Below are 23,000 nucleotides of genomic sequence, written 5' to 3'. Positions count from 1 at the left end.
ATGACTGCCAGGTTACAGGTGTGCGTTTCACTGTGCGTGTGCGCGCGTGTGTGAGACCTCGGTCAGCCGGTCGGAGCTCGGGGATTTGAACATGTTGCTGTTGTAGGCGGAGTTTAACGTGAGGTCGTCCATGCTGGTGATGAGGTGAGACACGGCCCTCTCCTCCAGCTTGGCCTTCTGGGAACGTTGGCTGTCGCCTAGCAACCACAGCGCCGCCTGCTTCCTGTGAACACAAACACATTTAGACGTTTGACAGAAACTGTGTGCTGCTGCTCCTGGTGGATCATTAAAGTCCGACAGGTGTTCCTTTCTGCCTTCCAGGTAAACCACAATCTGGGACTCACTCTTCCAGGAAGTTCTGCTGTGGTCCAATCACAGAGCCCGGTCTGCAGATCCTGATCCAGGCGATGGCCTCGCCTGCCGTGAAGCGGTAATGTTTCATCAAGTAACAGCCAATCAGAGTGCCTGTCCTGCCCAGTCCAGCTGACAAACAGACAGACAGACAGTCAGAACCTCCAGAGAACCAGAACCACACAGTTATAGAACAGGAAGTCATAAGACAGGAAGTCATAAGACAGGAAGTCATAGGACAGGAAGTCATAAGACAGGAAGTTATAGGACAGGAAGTCATAAGACAGGAAGTCATAAGACAGGAAGTCATAAGACAGGAAGTCATAAGACAGGATGTTATAAGACAGGATGTTATAAGACAGGATGTTATAAGACAGGAAGTCATAAGACAGGATGTTATAAGACAGGAAGTCAGAAGACAGGATGTTATAAGACAGGAAGTCAGAAGACAGGAAGTCAGAAGACAGGATGTTATAGGACAGGAAGTCAGAAGACAGGATGTTATAGGACAGGAAGTCAGAAGACAGGATGTCAGAAGACAGGAAGTCATAAGACAGGAAGTCATAAGACAGAGGCGCTACTCGCTATACAGTGAGCTCGCCATTGTGTAGTGCTGTCTGAATGTATAGTGATAATTATTAGTATCTATGTAGTCCACTCAGCAGAGGTGGGATTAAGTCACACATGTCCAAGTCACAAGCAAGTCTCAAGTCTTCAAATTTGCGACTCGAGTCCCCCGTCTCTGCCACTCAGTGTATCCCAGAATGCATTTTGAAAAGTAGTGTAGAACCGATGGTCACTAACCAAGCCTTATATACCATCATGCATTGCACTGAAAAAAATAAAAAATAAAATAAACAGTCCACCAACTGACTGTCTGACGGCAGTGACGTCATTAACGGCGCTGAAATAATGACCGGACAGTGATGTTTTCATAATGCAGGCGAGCTCACTGCATAGTCCTCCCTGCGCAGGGGTGCAGTGTGGTAGTGAGTGGGGAGTTCGGACACAGCCAGGAAGTTGTATGAAGGTACAGGAAGTCCTCACCCTTGCAGTGGACAGCGACAGCGCCATCCGTACTCTCACAGATGTGCAGGAAGCGGCGGGTAATGATGTCATTGGGCGTGCTCCCATCTAAGAAGAAGAGGTCGTAGTGGTCGAAGCCGGCGTCCGTGAAGCGCTTGCTGTCGTAGATCTTCTTGTCAGGCGGATGACGGTGGTCACGTTGTGTTTTCTGAAGTAAGGGAAGTACGCCTCGGGGGCGTGGAGGGGGTAACCTGCAGGGGGCGGAGCAACCACAGGTGTTAAACAGCAGCCCGACAACAAATTCTAGCTTGGACACGCCCCCTTTCTGACCCGCAGGACCCCATCAGGTGCAGCTGACTGAACTCACCGTTCTCTACTTTGGTTTTAGGATGAGGTCCGCTGAAGGCCAGGAACTTCCCCGGGACGATCCAGTTGAGATCTCCATTCTCCACCCGCTGCAGACAAACAGAGGACGGGAGGTCACAGGTGATAACCAGCATCAACATTACAACACAACAGATGAGGGCCAGTTTAACCATCTTTGATCCTGTTGGGTGAATCAAGTCCTGAATGTCCCAAAACCTTCTCCAGCTTAATCACAATAAAACAGAAATCCTTATTTTTGGCCCTTAAAGTCTGTTTAAAAAACATCAACCCTGCAGCCTGACACCTGGGTGTAATGCTGGACCGTGACCTTTCCTTTGAAAAACAAATGTTGTTCGATCCTGTTTTTATCAGAAACATCTCAAACATCAGGTCTTTTCTCTCTCGGTCTGATCTTAGGAAGTTCATCGCTGCTTTATTTCATGTACGTTGGATAATTGTGATTCACTGTATTCAGGGCTGAGCTAAAAACGCAGCCGCTCGACTTTAACAAACACAAGAGATCACACCAGCCCTGTTTCAGCCTCCTGGTCAAGTGATTTTAACTGATCACTTTCAAAGCACTTCGTGGTTCTTACCCAGCTACACTGCTGAGTAGCTGCTCCCCTATGAGCCCGAGCCTCAGGTCCTCGGCAGCAGGGCTCTGTTAGATGTCCTGAGCCCCTGAGCTCTGGACCTCCCTGCCTGAGAACGCAAGGTGACATCTTTAAATCACTTCTCAAGTTTTACCTTTACAAAACAGCCTCTTTAATTTTAGTCCTTCCTTTCTTCTCATTTTAAATTGCTCTGTCTTGAAATATTTTTAATTTGTTTTCCATCCATGTCAGGTTTTAATAAGTGCTGTAAAAATAGAGTTTATTATTACTACAGTGATCCTCCTGAGGGAGGCGCTCCGCTCTCACCACAACCTGTCAGACACTTCCTGCTGCACAGTAAACACACAGACTTTAGATTGTAACATGTTCTTTGTTGATGTGTTCTGCTTTAGGATGAATTATTATTTCATTATCTTTTGTCTTCTTTGAGTTTGTTCTAATTCTGTAGAAACTCTGCACTGACTGTGGTGAGTTGAGGCTGTGGTGAGGTGAGGCAGTGGTGAGGTGAAGCTGTGGTGAAGCTGAGGTGAGGCGAGGCTGTGATGAAGCTGAGGTGAGGCGAGGCTGTGGTGAAGCTAAAGCTGAGGTGAGGCTGTGGTGAGGTGAGGCTGTGGTGAGGCTGTGGTGAGGTGAGGCAGTGGTGAGGTGAGGCTGTGGTGAGGCTGTGGTGAGGTGAAGCTGAGGTGAGGCTGTGGTGAAGCTGTGGTGAGGCTGTGGTGAAGCTAAAGCTGAGGTGAGGCTGTGGTGAAGCTAAAGCTGAGGTGAGGCTGTGGTGAGGCTGTGGTGAGGTGAGGCAGTGGTGAGGTGAAGCTGTGGTGAAGCTGAAGTGAGGGGAGACTGTGATGAAGCTGTGGTGAGGTGAAGCTGAGGTGAGGTGAGGCTGTGATGAAGCTGTGGTGAGGTGAAGCTGAGGTGAGGTGAGGCTGTGATGAAGCTGTGGTGAGGTGAAGCTGTGGTGAGGTGAGGCTGTGATGAAGCTGTGGTGAGGTGAAGCTGTGGTGAGGTGAAGCTGTGGTGAAGCTGAGGTGAGGTGAGGCTGTGAAGCTAAAGCTGAGGTGAGGCTGTGGTGAAGCTAAAGCTGAGGTGAGGCTGTGGTGAAGCTAAAGCTGAGGTGAGGCTGTGGTGAAGCTAAAGCTGAGGTGAGGCTGTGGTGAAGCTAAAGCTGAGGTGAGGCTGTGGTGAGGTGAAGCTGAGGTGAGGCTGTGGTGAGGTGAGGCTGTGGTGAAGCTGAGGTGAGGTGAGGCTGTGATGAAGCTGTGGTGAGGTGAAGCTGAGGTGAGGTGAGGCTGTGATGAAGCTGTGGTGAGGTGAAGCTGAGGTGAGGTGAGGCTGTGGTGAAGCTGAGGTGAGGTGAGGCTGTGATGAAGCTGTGGTGAGGTGAAGCTGAGGTGAGGTGAGGCTGTGATGAAGCTGTGGTGAGGTGAAGCTGTGGTGAGGTGAGGCTGTGGTGAAGCTGAGGTGAGGTGAGGCTGTGATGAAGCTGTGGTGAGGTGAAGCTGAGGTGAGGTGAGGCTGTGATGAAGCTGTGGTGAGGTGAAGCTGAGGTGAGGTGAGGCTGTGATGAAGCTGTGGTGAGGTGAAGCTGTGGTGAGGTGAGGCTGTGATGAAGCTGTGGTGAGGTGAGGCTGTGGTGAGGTGAAGCTGTGGTGAGGTGAAGCTGTGGTGAAGCTGAGGTGAGGTGAGGCTGTGGTGAGGTGAAGCTGAGGTGAGGTGAGGCTGTGAAGCTAAAGCTGAGGTGAGGCTGTGGTGAAGCTAAAGCTGAGGTGAGGCTGTGGTGAAGCTAAAGCTGAGGTGAGGCTGTGGTGAGGTGAGGCTGTGGTGAGGTGAGGCTGTGGTGAGGTGAGGCTGTGGTGAGGTGAGGCTGTTGTGAGGTGAAGCTGAGGTGAGGCTGTGGTGAAGCTGTGGTGAGGTGAGGCTGTCGTGAGGTGAAGCTGAGGTGAGGCTGTGGTGAGGCTGTGGTGAGGTGAGGCTGTCGTGAGGTGAGGCTGTCGTGAGGTGAAGCTGAGGTGAGGCTGTGGTGAAGCTAAAGCTGAGGTGAGGCTGTGGTGAGGCTGTGGTGAGGTGAGGCTGTGGTGAGGCTGTGGTGAGGTGAGGCTGTGGTGAAGCTAAAGCTGAGGTGAGGCTGTGGTGAGGCTGTGGTGAGGTGAGGCTGTGGTGAGGCTGTGGTGAAGCTGTGGTGAAGCTGTGGTGAAGCTGTGGTGAGGTGAGGCTGTGGTGAAGCTAAAGCTGAGGTGAGGCTGTGGTGAAGCTAAAGCTGAGGTGAGGCTGTGGTGAGGCTGTGGTGAGGTGAGGCAGTGGTGAAGCTAAAGCTGAGGTGAGGCTGTGGTGAAGCTAAAGCTGAGGTGAGGCTGTGGTGAGGTGAAGCTGAGGTGAGGCTGTGGTGAGGCTGTGGTGAGGTGAGGCTGTGGTGAGGTGAGGCTGTTGTGAGGTGAAGCTGAGGTGAGGCTGTGGTGAAGCTGCGGTGAGGTGAGGCTGTCGTGAGGTGAAGCTGAGGTGAGGTGAGGCTGTGGTGAGGTGAAGCTGAGGTGAGGTGAGGCTGTGGTGAAGCTAAAGCTGAGGTGAGGCTGTGGTGAAGCTAAAGCTGAGGTGAGGCTGTGGTGAAGCTAAAGCTGAGGTGAGGCTGTGGTGAAGCTAAAGCTGAGGTGAGGCTGTGGTGAGGTGAAGCTGAGGTGAGGCTGTGGTGAGGTGAGGCTGTGGTGAGGCTGTGGTGAGGTGAGGCTGTGGTGAGGTGAGGCTGTTGTGAGGTGAAGCTGAGGTGAGGCTGTGGTGAAGCTGTGGTGAGGTGAGGCTGTCGTGAGGTGAAGCTGAGGTGAGGCTGTGGTGAGGTGAGGCTGTGGTGAGGTGAGGCTGTCGTGAGGTGAAGCTGTCGTGAGGTGAAGCTGAGGTGAGGCTGTGGTGAAGCTAAAGCTGTGGTGAGGTGAGGCTGTGGTGAGGCTGTGGTGAGGTGAGGCTGTGGTGAAGCTAAAGCTGAGGTGAGGCTGTGGTGAGGCTGTGGTGAGGTGAGGCTGTGGTGAGGCTGTGGTGAAGCTGTGGTGAAGCTGTGGTGAAGCTGTGGTGAGGTGAGGCTGTGGTGAAGCTAAAGCTGAGGTGAGGCTGTGGTGAAGCTAAAGCTGAGGTGAGGCTGTGGTGAGGCTGTGGTGAGGTGAGGCAGTGGTGAAGCTAAAGCTGAGGTGAGGCTGTGGTGAAGCTAAAGCTGAGGTGAGGCTGTGGTGAGGTGAAGCTGAGGTGAGGCTGTGGTGAGGCTGTGGTGAGGTGAGGCTGTGGTGAGGTGAGGCTGTTGTGAGGTGAAGCTGAGGTGAGGCTGTGGTGAAGCTGCGGTGAGGTGAGGCTGTCGTGAGGTGAAGCTGAGGTGAGGTGAGGCTGTGGTGAGGTGAAGCTGAGGTGAGGTGAGGCTGTGGTGAAGCTAAAGCTGAGGTGAGGCTGTGGTGAAGCTAAAGCTGAGGTGAGGCTGTGGTGAAGCTAAAGCTGAGGTGAGGCTGTGGTGAGGTGAAGCTGAGGTGAGGCTGTGGTGAGGTGAGGCTGTGGTGAGGCTGTGGTGAGGTGAGGCTGTGGTGAGGTGAGGCTGTTGTGAGGTGAAGCTGAGGTGAGGCTGTGGTGAAGCTGCGGTGAGGTGAGGCTGTCGTGAGGTGAAGCTGAGGTGAGGTGAGGCTGTGGTGAGGTGAAGCTGAGGTGAGGTGAGGCTGTGGTGAAGCTAAAGCTGAGGTGAGGCTGTGGTGAAGCTAAAGCTGAGGTGAGGCTGTGGTGAAGCTAAAGCTGAGGTGAGGCTGTGGTGAAGCTAAAGCTGAGGTGAGGCTGTGGTGAGGTGAAGCTGAGGTGAGGCTGTGGTGAGGTGAGGCTGTGGTGAGGCTGTGGTGAGGTGAGGCTGTGGTGAGGTGAGGCTGTTGTGAGGTGAAGCTGAGGTGAGGCTGTGGTGAAGCTGTGGTGAGGTGAGGCTGTCGTGAGGTGAAGCTGAGGTGAGGCTGTGGTGAGGCTGTGGTGAGGTGAGGCTGTGGTGAGGTGAGGCTGTCGTGAGGTGAAGCTGTCGTGAGGTGAAGCTGAGGTGAGGCTGTGGTGAAGCTAAAGCTGAGGTGAGGCTGTGGTGAGGCTGTGGTGAGGTGAGGCTGTGAAGCTAAAGCTGAGGTGAGGCTGTCGTGAGGTGAAGCTGAGGTGAGGCTGTGGTGAAGCTAAAGCTGTGGTGAGGCTGTGGTGAGGCTGTGGTGAGGTGAGGCTGTGGTGAAGCTAAAGCTGAGGTGAGGCTGTGGTGAGGCTGTGGTGAGGTGAGGCTGTGGTGAAGCTGTGGTGAAGCTGTGGTGAAGCTGTGGTGAAGCTGTGGTGAGGCTGTGGTGAAGCTGTGGTGAGGTGAGGCTGTGGTGAAGCTAAAGCTGAGGTGAGGTTGTGGTGAGGCTGTGTTGAGGCTGTGGTGAACCTGTGTTGAGGCTGTGGTGAAGCTGAAGCTGAGGTGAGGTTGTGGTGAGGCTGTGTTGAGGCTGTGGTGAGGCTGAAGCTCTGGTGAGGCTGTGAGTTGTTCTGCTCTGTTAAACGCTTTCTGCTTGTTCTGTTATTGATCTCCTCATTAAACCTGCTGAAAAGCTGAGGTGACCTTTTGACGAGTCTTCTAACTAAATTATGTACGACTCTGCAGAGACGGACGGGCCGCTGCTGGTTTTTACCTCATAGTGTTCGTACTCGCCCACGTCAAAGGTCTCAAAGTCGAAGAAGCCATGCTGCAGAGCCTGAAACAAATGCACAGAGGCATGACAGTGTTTTTATCCTTTCACCATTAAACAGGGTTTAAAACACGTTTTTAAAGCCCCTCCTACACAAATTAATCATTAACATTCTAATTATTTGTAGTAAAAGTCAAAGAGTTCACAGTTTATTTAGCCCCCTCCCACTAAAGTAAGAGTGTGACATTGTGCAGATGATGTCAGCATCCAGCTGGCCAATCAGAGCAGGGATGATTCAGACTCACCTTCCTGATGCCCTGCAGACAGTCCAGCACTGTGAGGTTGAAGGTGCAGTTCCCGAAGGCAGCGTCCCTGCAGAGACACAGACCAATAATCAATACTTCTGATCAACTGTACTGACCTGCAGCCGAGCCTGTCAGGTCTTTACGATGCTCAACGCACCGTGTGTACAACCACACACACCTGCAGCGGACAGTCTCTGCTGCAGGTCCAGGACTGGGAGCTCGGAGCCCCCAGTCCTGGTCCAAAGCTCCTGTGTAAACACCAACACTCCCTCGGTGCTCCAGCTCTGGGCAGAGTCAGCTAAGCTAATACGGGCGCTAGCTGCATGGCTAACTAGCTAACGGCAGCTACACTTAACGTTTACTTTAAAGCTTCCTGCCAATCCAGAGACTCCAGATCCAGGTCCACCAGAATCAGTGATTACAGGTAATCCGTGAAGCCCTGAGCAGTTCATCCCTGCCTCCTCTGCGGTCTGAGTGAATCCTCATGTTCAGCCCACATCGCTGAGGGGAGGAAATCATCCGGGGGGGATGTTAACACGTCCGAACACGGACCACGGAATCATGGGCCAGTTTATTAAACAAGTTGACGTAATGAAACGCACTGCTGACGGAGAAAGTGAGCAGACACACATACAGGGAGAGAGAGACAGAAAGAGGCGGAGCCAGCAGGTGTGTTCGCAGTGAGAGACCAGAGGTGAACGTGATGAAGAGAGGGAGCAGATTCAAGCAGGTGCACAGTGACCTAGAATAACCTACAATCAGCACAAATCAGTCCCTGCAGGATGTCGCGATCACAACTATTAACACAAATTCAACAAATCCCTGTGAATTCAGACAGACCCGCAAATCTGACCTCTCATTGCTAAACGCTGTCACACGTCAGCAAACTCACGTCCTTGTTCAGAAGACGCAGCAGACGTGTGATGCCAACGTCTCACATTTACCTACAGAAATAAACAGCAAAGGGCCGTGAAGACCAGGACCCAGATCTTCTTGCAGCATCGTGGTCGAACATAAAGGAAATCGTCTCCTGACAAACACTTTGGGAGAGAACGTCAGACACAGGCTGCTGCATCCGCTCAGCTGCAGGACAGAGTCAGCTGGTTTAAATCTGCAGGGTCAGGGTCCGGGTCAGGGTCCAGGTCAGGGTCCGGCCCGCAGAGTCCTGGAGGGACTGTTTTAGGCCCTGATCAGTCAAAGATTATAGCACCGGTGCTCTGTAATCCTTGGTTTTCCGCAAAGTAATAACCGTCATATTAGCAGAAACTTGATCACAACTCACAGGTCTGTGTCTTTTGTTGCTAAAAACAACTGGAAACTTCCGTCACCACAAATGAGGGCCCGTCTCTCCATTCACCATTGAATTTTTTTCAACTCCGTGCACTCAGAGCGCTCCTTTGAAAACGCGAGGCGCCCAGGGCGCATAAACAGCGCGCAGAACCTTCACTGACAATAAAATACAATTAAAAACAGGCGCCTCTCACAGCACAAGACGCGTTCTGTCTGATCCGGGCCTAATGATTCCACTACAATTGAAAAAAGGTAAAAAATGTTTCAGTTTTCACTTTATTCTCACAATCTCATCTAAAAAAAACGCCCTAAACATCTCAACTTCCATCGCAAGTTTTTTAGAAAAGCTGCTGCAACATCGCAAAAAAGGCAGCGAGATCCTGGAGGGACGGACAAATCGCTGTACGCCGCCGCCCCGGCCGCTGCCTCCACAGTTACACCGTTTTAAAAAGAGCTTTTCTGCCCAAATACAGAAAATATGGGCCTGTTCTCAGTGTAGTCTATACAGGAAAGGAGTCTACTGTCCAAATCATTTTCAAAAATCAAAATATCGGCTCATAAATTATGAGCCGATATTTTGGCGGCTTCTGCCCCCAAAAACCCACATCAGTCGGGCTCCAGTCCTGACAACAGGTCCCTCTTAATGAAAGACGAAGGTCTCACTCAGGTGATGTCTCTTCTCTCTTCACTGATACATGTCTCACACTGGGGGGGGACGGGGACTCTTCTATTTTTAAAGCATGAATACCAAACAATTAATCAATCCTCAAAATTTCCCAATTATTTTTTTTGTCCCCTTTGAGTGACAACACCTTTACAGAGAGGAGTGTTCACGGTAGTGATGCCCGATATGGACTTTCACCTTAATGATCAGATGACCTATATTTTATTGGGTTTCTCTGGTTGCTAATTTTAGCTGCTGCTTCGTCACTTTGACGAACTTTCAGGTGACCTTTAACATTTCTCGTGGTGAAACTTGCAGAACATGATTTGCATATTCCAACAGAGCGGTCTTCCATCCAAGCCGTCGACGACATGTCTGTTCGGGTCTCGCTGTCGGCTCTATCCAGGCGCCGCAATATGAGGTCATGAGCGCGACAACGGCAGCTACGCTAGTTCAGCCCTTCCCTGTGTGCAACACCTGCACTGACTTTAAAGAACAAAGAGTCGATGCAGCAGAGACGTCGTCGGTTTTGTTCCACTCCTTCCAAAACTTGTTATCAACATTACCCACAATGCAACTCTCCCCCTGACAGCCGTGTGTGAGATTGGGTTGCATTGAACTTTAACCTCTAGGTGTTTGCAATGGTTACCATCCAACTAAACTTCAAACTTCCTACAAGTAAAAGCATTCAGTCCTCTCAGACAGTCCGACGGTCAGTGAACGCCTCACTGCTGTCTGTCACTCAGTGGGCGGGGCTTCCTCATGTTTACTCCATCAGCAGCCTGCAGAGACTCATCAGACCTCGTCCACCCAACACCACCATGCAGTGCTGTTACATAACCAGAGACAACAACAAGCCCTTTATCCTCACAACACACACACACTGAAGGAACAACAAGCTGCAGCTTCAAACTAACTTCTGTTTCAAACCATCTGCAGGGGAACAACCCGTGCTCATGAGGCCGAGAGCAGTTCAAACACTTTTTAAGTTTCTCCTTCAGGTCGTTTCATTAAAGTCTCGTTCCGATCAAAGACGTTTTTCTTCGCTGCTGTGAAACGACGCTGCTGTAACGTTCTGTGGAGTTCAGTGTGTTTTAGCGTGGTGCACGTCACACGTCTGCTCTGCACCTGTTGAACCTGTGAGCGTCACAGCAGACTGAGGGTTTGCGTCCATCTGGATTCAGCTGCTTCACACAGGAAACGCAACCACGGTACTTGCTTTCACGCACAACGCGATGCGATTACATACAAGGTCAAAGACACGGAAGGGACGCGATTTCCTGCCGGGTGGCGTGCTGGAGGCCAAGTGTGTGACCACGAGATAAATCGCAGCAATACTCCATCGCATGAGTTGACATTTTTCAACTTGAGTGTGAAAGTCACACGGCGATAGTCTATCAGGGTTCAGACTGTCCAGACGTTACTGACAGATTCGGAGCGACGCTACAGGAGGCTGCTGGGAGAAAAGGACGAGAGGAAGCTGAACTACCTGAAAGATCAGAAAATATGAGTCTGTAACTTGATTCCAGCTGTCGTTGAACCTGATCGAACCAAACTCCATTCAGAAAATAATCATTTTAAAAGCCGTTTGTTTGCTTCTCATCTTGCTGACAGACCTGACAAAACATGAAGTCACATGTTTAACAGATCAGCATCATGACGTCGTTATTTCAGCATCAGTTTGATCCGTTTGTTGAAACTAAATCACAGCTAAAAGTTTACTTTGGGTTCAGCCGTAGTGATGGTGGGTTGCGTTTATTTGCTTTGTGTATGAACACTGAGGAGATGAGTCCAGCGGTCAAACTCATAATGTGTGTGAAACCGGTATAATAGTCGACTTACCGAAGCACCGCTGCTAACTGTACTAGCTACCATTAGCTAGTTAGCTCAGTTAGCCAACTCTGCTCAGACCGGGAGCTCAGAGCACAGAGCTGCTGTTGTTTATGCTGTTAGCGCAGGAGCTTTGCGCCGCTGGGAGGAGGAGGGTTTCAGATCCGGGGCGAGGGACCCTGTGGGCGCCAGGGAGGGGCGCCGGAATGAGCACCAGAACTGGAGCTGAGCGAGTGGGCAACAGGTCCGGGCTCAGGAGCCTCCCACGGCTGGACCGAGACAGAACACGGCCTCTAAGACCGACAGAGGCCGGTCTGAGTCTCAGCCAGATCCTGAACTGAAGGATCAGCTTCCTCTGTTCTTACAGGACAGAGTACAGATGGAACTCACCTGAAGGGCAGGTAGGAGGCGTTGGAACCAGAGATCAGAGCTCTGTAGGCTTCTTCTGGAGTTTTCTTCAGGTAGATCACCTGAGACGGAGAGAAGCGTTCAGACAAACATGGAAATCTGAAACTCTCTTTTGATGGAGCTAGTCTTTGTGCTAAGCTAGGCTAACGGTTTCCCTCTGCCTCCAGTCTTTGTGCTAAGCTAGGCTAACGGTTTCCCTCTGCCCCCGTCTTTGTGCTAAGCTAGGCTAACGGTTTCCCTCTGCCCCCCGTCTTTGTGCTAAGCTAGGCTAACGGTTTCCCTCTGCCTCCAGTCTTTGTGCTAAGCTAGGCTAACAGTTTCCCTCTGCCTCCAGTCTTTGTGCTAAGCTAGGCTAACGGTTTCCCTCTGCCCCCCGTCTTTGTGCTAAGCTAGGCTAACGGTTTCCCTCTGCCTCCAGTCTTTGTGCTAAGCTAGGCTAACAGTTTCCCTCTGCCCCCAGTCTTTGTGCTAAGCTAGGCTAACGGTTTCCCTCCGCCTCCAGTCTTTGTGCTAAGCTAGGCTAACATAAACTGGGTCAAAGACGTTTTCATCTGATGGTGTGATTTTTGGGGGGGTCTTTATAACATGATGCGTCTCTGCAGTACAGAATTTCATTTTAAAACATCATCTTCCACAAATACTGCGTCTCCTGCGAGTAGAAAGTAACTGTAGGTCATATTGTGATTTTGATAACATCTGGACGTTACTTTCAGCGGCCATCTTTCATGTTGCTTCATCTACATCTTCCTCCTGATGTTCACTGAAGAAAGAACAGCTTCTCCTCTCAAGACAAACTCGCAGTCAGACTTGAGTTCCTGCTGTGAACACATCTATCTCATCATGAAGCAGCAGCTGTCTGACATCAGCGGCAGCTCACACTAAAGGTAAACATCAACTGAAAGGTAACGTACAGTAGAGTCAGGTAGAAACCTGTTGCAGATCACCTGCTGATGCATCTGTGGTTTTCTGATAACTTCATTAGTCTTTGCATTCGATCAGTGTGATGCATCCAGACACCGAAACACACCAGGAGACGGTGAAGGAGCTGATTTCAGGTCAGATTAGTGCGTAACTGTGCAGACCGACACACTCAGTCAGTGTGTCAGCAGGTCCGATCAGAGCTTCTCTGTCACACAACCAACATCATCAAATATTCAACACACACACAGTCACAGTGTGTGTGTGTGTGTGTGTGTCCTCCCTGCACAGATCTGTGTTCAGTGACGTTAACACACATCATGCTGTGCAGCGTTTATATAACGAGACATGCTGATGAGACATTCTGAGTCTCAGTAACAGAAACTGACTCATTAAAGTCAGACCATCACCTGTAGGAACTTCACTACCCAGGATGCTTCTGGTGAGGAAGTATAATGGTGCAGTGAGTTAGCTGCTAGTTTTTCAGCCTTTGTGTGTTCATATTTAGTCAAATTGTCCCCGTTAGCTGAATCAGCTGTTAGCAGTTAGCATGGATGTGCAGACAGCGCTCTCTGTGATACTGAAGGAAACTTCTGCAGCGTAGCTTTCTGGTTCCTAAGCTGATCGTTGGCCGATTGATCTCACAGATCATGAAAAGCTCAGGGAGGAGGAGGAGCAGAGGTGTTTTAATGAGCTCTACTATCACTACAGTAACCAACTTCCTGTTGTTACAACACCTGCATGAACCCGTCCCCCAACAGGAAGAGATACTGATGACTCACAGCATAGCCTCCGATCAGCACGGCGGCGTTGGACCTCTTCCTCTGGTCAAAGCTGGTGTAGTGAACGATTCTCTTCCTGGTCAGAGTGAACGACTGCAGAGAAGAAGAAGAAACAAACGCCACATGAGGATCAGACCAGCGTCGAGTTGATCGGCAGAAAATCAATCAATGAATATCTGCAAGTTTCACTTTTTGAATTGAGTTACAGGAGAAAAAAGAACTTTTGATGTTTGGTTTTAATTTGTTATCTGATGCTCTAAAAGTTTCACATCGTGACTGACAGCTGAGCTGTGATTGGGTCAGTCTGGTGTGTGGGCGGGGCCTCGACAGCATTCAGCTTAAGTAAAGTTTTGAATGCAGGACTTTTAGTGGAGTATTTTTCACAGTGTAGTATTAGTACTTTTAGCGAATACTTCTCCAAACCTGCTTTTAACAAACCAAGTGGGTGAAAATAAGATGTAAGACAGTGACGTTCCACCCGTGTGGATAAAAACAGAAAGAGAGACTCACACATCAGCTCCATGTAATCTGCTGAACTGCTTCATGTGCTGCATTCAGGAACAGACCGACTGTTTATTTTCTGCAGCTCCACCTCGGGATAAATTTAACCAGGTTGCCTCTGCAGAGTCATCAAGTTAACTGGGGCTGGATCACAGTAACGGTAAATATCCTGATACACTGACTCTAAATACAATGAAGATGGTGTAAAACAAACGCACTTCATCACATTTTCTCCTTTTATTTGGGACTTAACCCTTTAGATTCCTGTAAAATTCACCTAAAGCACCGACCCACAAGGAACTGAATGTGGTTCTTGAACCACTTGAAGTGCTGCTGGATTCATTAATATAAGTTTGAATTTTGACTTGTGAGCTGTGAAACACTGTGGGGCTGCAGCCTGAAGCCTCACCTGGTCCAAGTTAAACTTTTATAGCAATATTTATATTTTATACAGGTTTTTCTGAGCGTTTAAAAAAAAAAAATCATTCTATATTAGCCGTCTTTACGCAGATGTTTTTTTTGCCGGCTCCTAGCTGAAGCTAGACATCTTTATTTTCAGAATCTTTCTTCAGCACACCCACGGCGTACCCACGAATTAATGGCTGGCCCTTCACTACAGCGCGGGCTCTGGTTGGCTGTTGTAGGCTGTGGACGGGACATGTGAGCTCCTATTGGGTCGAATTAGGGGTTAGTTGAAAGGTCAGAGTTTGGCAGCCATTTTCAAATCAATATATTGCATTTGTTTACATCCAAACCAGAGTTACTACCGTTATAATGAAATATTATATGATAATATGAACGGATATTCTGTGAATTTATTGATGGACTAAATGTTTTAACTGGCCTGGATCATCTGGACCTTTGATAAGGAAACAAGATGGATCGCACAGCAACACGCTGTTATTTACTGCTGCTCGTAGACTCTGCCTCGCCTGTCAGTCTGCCCTGTGAGGGGAACAGGTTCGCTGCAGACGATCTGAATCTGAATCCAGACCGTCCGGTCGGCCGGTCGCCATGACGAACCACAAACAGGCGACCAGAGGAATGTCATCCCCATGGCTACAAAAATCCAACAAAACAAAACACTGAAGACACCTGAAGCTTTACACGCCGCCACCTTCACCCAACAGGGGGAACGTGTTACTGTGCGTGTCACTCTCCTGTGATTGGTGCACTGCAGCTTGTGGAGTGGGGCACTTTATGTAAACAAGATTACTGATCAATATCTTTGGTAAAATAGGACACGCCGTGGCCTGACGCGCACCTCTCAATAATGTAACCACACGTCACGGCAGACTGTAAGAACTGTGATTGGTCGTCTCGGCAGCGTTGCATTTACTCCTACACGTTTACCTCAACTGCTTCAGGGGTCGTACACAACATCTCCTCCGACGCCTTCTCTCGTTTCTGCATTTCACTAATTTCACTGAAAGCAGCTGCTGTTCAGCATCAATCAGCTCCAACACGATCCGCTCACTTTACTTTTGGAGGTGTAACTGCAGAGCGACGCAGACACAACACGCACGCATAAATGCTCATGACGGCACGTTGACGGCGGCCTTCGGACTCAGCCAAACCAGGAAAACACTGAACTTTTCAGATATTCCTGAACGCATCACAACAACACTGCTGCTGAAAGAAAGTTTTAAAACCTTTACTTGGCATGTGGTACGGCAAAAATCATAATAAAGATTATTTTGAGATCATGATTATTTGACACGATTTCTCGCTGACTTGGGAAACATTCATAAAACTAAAACACTGATTTATGAATTACCCCAAACCGCCCCTGAAAAAAGAACCAGTTCCTTGAAACAGCATCTGAGAGGAAGAATGAGTGAGAGTCTGCAGTGAGAGTCTCTCCTATTGCATTCTGGGCATTCCTGACGTGGGCGCGTCAGCGGCAGAAACTCACCTTCAGCTTCTTGTTGAGTTTGCAGCAGTATCGGTACAACATGGCCAGATTCAGAGGGCCAAAGTCTGCGTAGAAACTGGAGACACAGCCAGAGGTTAGAGAGTAATCTGGTTACATCGTCCCAACCGTCAGACTACCTGCGGCTCAGCCACGGTGTACGTGACATCATCAGCCAGCAGCAGGCCGCTCATCACTACAGCTGAAACCGTTAATCAACAGTTTAACTGACAACTTGTGATTGGGATGAATCGATCAATTGATAATGAAAATATCAAGTGTTAATGTTAGCGCAGCAGCTACACAGGTGCTAATGTTAGCATTACATGTTGCATTACAACACTTATCGTTAATTATTATGAAGTAGGTAATTAATAAAGCAGAGGTTCACCGGCTCGTGAACTAAAAAGCACTTCTTATCATTTCAAATAACATCAGAACGGACCAGACTGTTGTCACGAGAGCCGATACCGAAGGTACCAAGTCGATACCAAAATTCCAAACCACATCAGTACTTGTAAAAGTAAGTATTTATATAGCACTTTTCACAGATAGAATTACAAGGTGCTTCACACTGAAACAACAAGACGCAGCTCTAGCTAAACAGCAGAAACACATTGACATATGGCAGACAAGTTTAAAACCGAGCAGCTGCTTTTTAAAGAAACAACACAGCGTAACGAAGTAGGGAGTACATTCCACAACCTGGGTGCAGCGGCTTGGAAAGACCGGCCTCCTCTGGTCTTAAAGTGGGTATGGGGAACTACTAACAGCCTCTGATCTAATGACCTTAGGTTACGGGGCGGGGGAGTTTGTTGCTCTAACAGGTCGGAGATGTAAGAGGGAGTTTGACCTTGTGACGCTCTAAAAGTAAGGACCAAGATTTTAAAATTTATTCTAAAAGGGATGATCGGACTGGAGTAATGTGCTTTCTTCTGCTTCGTATTAAGAGTCTAGCAGCTGAGTTCCAGACAGCTCGGAGGCGAGTGACTTTTTTATTACTACTTGTTTTTCTAGGTCCCGAAGGTACCGGAGATCCAACACGTGGAAGATGGAGACAAGCTAGAAAACGACTCCTTCTGCATACGAGCGTGTCGGACCTCAGTTGGAGCCAGTCCTATACTGCGCTGTGATTGGCCAGCTGTGTATTCTGGGCGTGGCTTAGCGAAGGATCAATTTCAGCAGTTTTTCCTGTCTAAACATCTGACATGAAACCGCCTCTCATCCGTCCTGGACGTCCTCTCTCACAGCGGCTCTAATGTTCACATGTTTTATTGAAGTCCATGATGAGACCTACTGTTGTGGTTTTTACAGTGGTGTTGAGAATCGCAGAACGTTACCGGTATCAGCTACTAACTTTCTGTGACGTCCCTAAACACGACAGCTAGGGCCGACTTCTCTTGGCGAGTAGCAGAGAACAGCAGAATTACTGACATTATTCTTTAAATAAATAAATAAAAAAAGAATAAGGAGCCGATAGAAGAATTGATCAGACTATTTGTACAGATCATGTTTCCAGTCTGGGCTCGCAGTTTACCGACACTTTATTATTTTGAAATGAGTCAGACTTACTTTTCGTAGAGGAACTCGTCGTCAGTGCAGAAGTAGTGCGTGTTGGCGGTGCTTTTGGGTTTACTGCGTAACGTGGCGAAGTACAGCCGCTCTGTTAAAGACACGGAGATAAACGGGTTAAAACACTGAGAAAACTGAACCAACTCTGAATCCAGAGTCAGCTGACGGGTCCATCACTGCAGTCTGAACGGGATCAGATGTTCTGTTCACTCGGAGTCGAACATACAGAGTTCATTAGCTGCCAGTAACAGGTGATCCTGAACACAACACCTGATCCAGAACGGAGACGCTGCGGTGGACTAAAGAAACCAGCACGTGTTCACGGCCTCCTGCTGTTCACACCCACTGACGTCTTCAGATCATTGTTCACACATGAAGAGGAGGTCAGAGGAGGAGGTGAGGAGAGCACCCGACTGTTGGTTTAACATGAGAGCATGTTGCTAAGCTGTCCTTTAGCTTTACACTATCAAAGTTCATTCAACACTCAGTTATGGCTCCTGTCTCTTTAAGGCCCCCCTCCCTGGGAGCCCACTTGCTACTGATTGGCCAACTGCCCTGAGCTTAGAATAGGGGCGGGGCTTAGCAGCACAGCGCTAAATCAAGCTATACACAGGGCTTAAAGCAAGAAAATGTTCTGTGCCTGGATGTGTTACGACAAAAATGGAGGGGGTGGGGGAGGCCAGAGGGTAACTGTGTGCAGAGAAGTGGTGGAGACACAACTCATTATTAACGCTTCAGTAAGTTCTCCTTTATTCAGCTCTTTGATTAACTCCTGACTTTACTTTGATTACAATCATTAAAAACAGTTATTAAACTTTACGCTGTTTCCTGTCATTAAACAGTTATTAAACTTTACGCTGTTTCCTGTCATTAAACAGTTATTAAACTTTACGCTGTTTCCAGTCATTAAACAGTTATTAAACTTTACACTGCTTACTGTCATTAAACAGTTATTAAACTTTACGCTGTTTCCTGTCATTAAACAGTTATTAAACTTTACACTGCTTACTGTCCTTAAACTTTACACAGTTTACTGTCATTAAACAGTTATTAAACTTTACGCTGTTTCCTGTCATTAAACAGTTATTAAACTTTACGCTGTTTCCTGTCATTAAACAGTTATTAAACTTTACGCTGTTTCCTGTCATTAAACAGTTATTAAACTTTACACTGCTTACTGTCCTTAAACTTTACACAGTTTACTGTCATTAAACAGTTATTAAACTTTACGCTGTTTCCTGTCATTAAACAGTTATTAAACTTTACGCTGTTTCCTGTCATTAAACAGTTATTAAACTTTACTTTGTTTCCTGTCATTAAAAACAGTCATTAAACTTTACTTTGTTTACTGTCATTAAACAGTTATTAAACTTTACACAGTTTACTGTCATTAAACAGTTATTAAACTTTACACTGCTTACTGTCATTAAACAGTTATTAAACTTTACACTGCTTACTGTCATTAAACAGTTATTAAACTTTACACTGCTTACTGTCATTAAACTTTACGCTGTTTCCAGTCATTAAACAGTTATTAAACTTTACACTGCTTACTGTCATTAAACTTTACACAGTTTACTGTCATTAAACAGTTATTAAACTTTACACTGCTTACTGTCATTAAACAGTTATTAAACTTTACACTGCTTACTGTCATTAAACTTTACGCTGTTTCCAGTCATTAAACAGTTATTAAACTTTACACTGCTTACTGTCATTAAACTTTACACAGTTTACTGTCATTAAACAGTTATTAAACTTTACGCTGTTTCCAGTCATTAAACAGTTATTAAACTTTACGCTGTTTCCAGTCATTAAACAGTTATTAAACTTTACGCTGTTTCCTGTCATTAAACAGTTATTAAACTTTACGCTGTTTCCAGTCATTAAACAGTTATTAAACTTTACACTGCTTACTGTCATTAAACAGTTATTAAACTTTACGCTGTTTCCTGTCATTAAAAACAGTCATTAAACTTTACTTTGTTTCCTGTCATTAAAAACAGTCATTAAACTTTACTTTGTTTACTGTCATTAAACAGTTATTAAACTTTACACTGCTTACTGTCATTAAACAGTTATTAAACTTTACACTGCTTACTGTCGTTAAACAGTTATTAAACTTTACACTGCTTACTGTCATTAAACTTTACGCTGTTTCCTGTCATTAAACAGTTATTAAACTTTACGCTGTTTCCTGTCATTAAACAGTTATTAAACTTTACACTGCTTACTGTCATTAAACTTTACGCTGTTTCCTGTCATTAAAAACAGTCATTAAACTTTACTTTGTTTACTGTCATTAAACAGTTATTAAACTTTACACTGCTTACTGTCATTAAACAGTTATTAAACTTTACACTGCTTACTGTCATTAAACTTTACGCTGTTTCCAGTCATTAAACAGTTATTAAACTTTACACTGCTTACTGTCATTAAACTTTACACAGTTTACTGTCATTAAACAGTTATTAAACTTTACGCTGTTTCCTGTCATTAAACAGTTATTAAACTTTACACTGCTTACTGTCATTAAACTTTACGCTGTTTCCAGTCATTAAACAGTTATTAAACTTTACGCTGTTTCCTGTCATTAAACAGTTATTAAACTTTACTTTGTTTCCTGTCATTAAAAACAGTCATTAAACTTTACTTTGTTTACTGTCATTAAACAGTTATTAAACTTTACACTGCTTACTGTCATTAAACAGTTATTAAACTTTACACTGCTTACTGTCATTAAACAGTTATTAAACTTTACACTGCTTACTGTCATTAAACAGTTATTAAACTTTACACTGCTTACTGTCATTAAACTTTACGCTGTTTCCAGTCATTAAACAGTTATTAAACTTTACACTGCTTACTGTCATTAAACTTTACACAGTTTACTGTCATTAAACAGTTATTAAACTTTACACAGTTTACTGTCATTAAACAGTTATTAAACTTTACACTGCTTACTGTCATTAAACAGTTATTAAACTTTACACTGCTTACTGTCATTAAACTTTACGCTGTTTCCAGTCATTAAACAGTTATTAAACTTTACACTGCTTACTGTCATTAAACTTTACACAGTTTACTGTCATTAAACAGTTATTAAACTTTACACAGTTTCCTGTCATTAAACAGTTATTAAACTTTACACAGTTTACTGTCATTAAACAGTTATTAAACTTTACGCTGTTTCCTGTCATTAAACAGTTATTAAACTTTACACTGCTTACTGTCATTAAACTTTACGCTGTTTCCTGTCATTAAACAGTTATTAAACTTTACACTGCTTACTGTCATTAAACTTTACACAGTTTCCAGTCATTAAACAGTTATTAAACTTTACACTGCTTACTGTCATTAAACTTTACACAGTTTCCAGTCATTAAACAGTTATTAAACTTTACGCTGTTTCCTGTCATTAAACAGTTATTAAACTTTACACTGCTTACTGTCATTAAACTTTACGCTGTTTCCAGTCATTAAACAGTTATTAAACTTTACGCTGTTTCCTGTCATTAAACAGTTATTAAACTTTACTTTGTTTACTGTCATTAAAAACAGTCATTAAACTTTACTTTGTTTACTGTCATTAAACTTTACTTTGTTTACTGTCATTAAACTTTAGGCTGTTATCTGTTAACTTGTTCACCTTTAATAAACTGCGCGGCTCCCCGCAGCTCGGAGTCCTCCGTCATGCTGAACAGGGCCGACAGGATCGGAGAGTGCCGAACTCCCTCCACCATCATGGATCCGTCTAATTCCTGGCTTCTCTCAGCTCCTCAAACTTTTCAGCTAGCAGCTCAGTTAGCCGTTAGCGGGCTAGCTGCCGCACTAGCACGCAGGTGAACGGAGACTTTTAAAAGTGCAAAACTTTCTCCTCAGTCTCCCATCAGTCCCCGCGGCTGCTCCTCGCCCACAGAAGAATCTTCCTACCGTTTCCGTTGTTTGCTTTTCCGTCTTTTCCCCGGTAAACATTCCCGGGTTAGCATGTTAGCATATTAGCAGCGACACTCCGAGACGCTGAAACTCTGATTGACCAAATCCCTCTTTAAGACACGTTACCACAGCAACGGGGGCCGCGCCCATAGAAGACTCAGCCAATCACCGAGCAGAGCAGGCTTTGCTGCCTTCACTGTCCGCTAGGAAACACGGGCAGTGAGGCTTTCAGGTACCGAGAGCAGCAAAACACGTTTATTATCTTGTGCATAACTAACTTTGGAGGCTCCGTACAAATAAAAAATTACATTATTTCTCATATATAGTGACCACCTCAATAATTATAAAAACAAGTGATGTGGGCTGTATAGGTGTCCTCACAGCCTCACAGGACAATAGCAGCACTTTAAAAAGGTTTAAGACGCTCAAATGGCCTCCGGGCTTTCTGCTGCAGAACCCGGCTGTCGTGTTCTCATACTTTTAGTAACTGTGTGTGATCTAACAAACTTTTTATTTAAGTTTTGTCTTTTCTCTCAAATTCAGAGAAGAAGAACAGCAGGAACTGGCTGAGGTTCTGTCAGAGAAGAACAGCAGGAACCGGCTGAGGTTCTGTCACAGAAGAACAGAAGGAACTGGCGGAGGCTCTGTCAGAAAAGAAGAACAGGAGGAACCAGCTTAGGTTCTGTCAGAGAAGAAGAACAGCATGAACCAGCTGGGGTTCTCTAAGAAAAGAAGAACAGAAGGAAAAGGCTGATGTTCTGTCAGAGAAGAAGAACAGCAGGAACCAGCTGAGGTTCTGTCAGAGAATAACAGAATGAACCGGCTGAGGTTCTGTCAAAGAAGAAGAACAGCAGGCACTGGCTGAGGTTCTGTCAGAGAAGAACAGAAGGAACTGGCTGAGGCTCTGTCAGAGAAGAACAGCAGGAACCAGCTGAGGTTCTGTCAGAGAAGAACAGATGGAACCAGCTGAGGTTCTGCCAGAGAAGAACAGCAGGAACCAGCTGAGGTTCTGTCAGAGAAGAACAGATGGAACCAGCTGAGGTTCTGCCAGAGAAGAACAGCAGGAACCAGCTGAGGTTCTGTCAGAGAAGAACAGATGGAACCAGCTGAGGTTCTGCCAGAGAAGAACAGCAGGAACCAGCTGAGGTTCTGTCAGAGAAGAACAGAAGGAACTGGCTGAGGCTCTGTCAGAAAAGAAGAACAGGAGGAACCAGCGTAGGTTCTGTCAGAGAAGAAGAACAGCATGAACCAGCTGTGGTTCTCTAAGAAAAGAAGAACAGAAGGAAAAGGCTGATGTTCTGTCAGAGAAGAAGAACAGCAGGAACCAGCTGAGGTTCTGTCAGAGAAGAACAGAAGGAACTGGCTGAGGCTCTGTCAGAGAAGAACAGCAGGAACCAGCTGAGGTTCTGTCAGAGAAGAACAGATGGAACCAGCTGAGGTTCTGCCAGAGAAGAACAGCAGGAACCAGCTGAGGTTCTGTCAGAGAAGAACAGATGGAACCAGCTGAGGTTCTGCCAGAGAGAACAGCAGGAACCAGCTGAGGTTCTGTCAGAGAAGAACAGAAGGAACTGGCTGAGGCTCTGTCAGAAAAGAAGAACAGGAGGAACCAGCGTAGGTTCTGTCAGAGAAGAAGAACAGCATGAACCAGCTGTGGTTCTCTAAGAAAAGAAGAACAGAAGGAAAAGGCTGATGTTCTGTCAGAGAAGAAGAACAGCAGGAACCAGCTGAGGTTCTGTCAGAGAAGAACAGAAAGACCAGCTGAGGTTCTGCCAGAGAAGAACAGCAGGAACCAGCTGAGGTTCTGTCAGAGAAGAACAGATGGAACCAGCTGAGGTTCTGTCAGAGTCACTGACTCTCTGTACCAAGAAGGCTTTACGCC

General features: G+C 46.7%; 1 protein-coding gene across 1 annotated transcript; it reads right to left on the bottom strand.

Moving 5' to 3' along the window:
• Positions 1-17: 17 nt before the first annotated feature.
• LOC119888641 (dual specificity protein phosphatase CDC14AB-like) lies at positions 18-21,358 on the bottom strand. Its single transcript, XM_038699302.1, is given in 12 exon segments — positions 18-223; positions 345-483; positions 1,399-1,554; positions 1,557-1,628; positions 1,745-1,832; positions 7,007-7,069; positions 7,309-7,375; positions 11,483-11,562; positions 13,201-13,293; positions 15,617-15,692; positions 17,186-17,276; positions 20,835-21,358. Coding segments are annotated over 12 exon segments (1,218 nt in total). The 5' UTR covers positions 20,932-21,358; the 3' UTR covers positions 18-27.
• Positions 21,359-23,000: the final 1,642 nt, after the last annotated feature.

The sequence above is a fragment of the Micropterus salmoides genome, unplaced genomic scaffold (genome assembly GCF_014851395.1).
Source record: "Micropterus salmoides isolate LMB-PRFRI ecotype aquatic unplaced genomic scaffold, ASM1485139v1 Ms_hic_scaffold_5, whole genome shotgun sequence".
In the NCBI taxonomy this organism is placed as follows: domain Eukaryota; kingdom Metazoa; phylum Chordata; class Actinopteri; order Centrarchiformes; family Centrarchidae; genus Micropterus; species Micropterus salmoides.
Note: the sequence above shows the minus strand (reverse complement) of the source record. Positions and strands in the feature narration are given on the sequence as shown.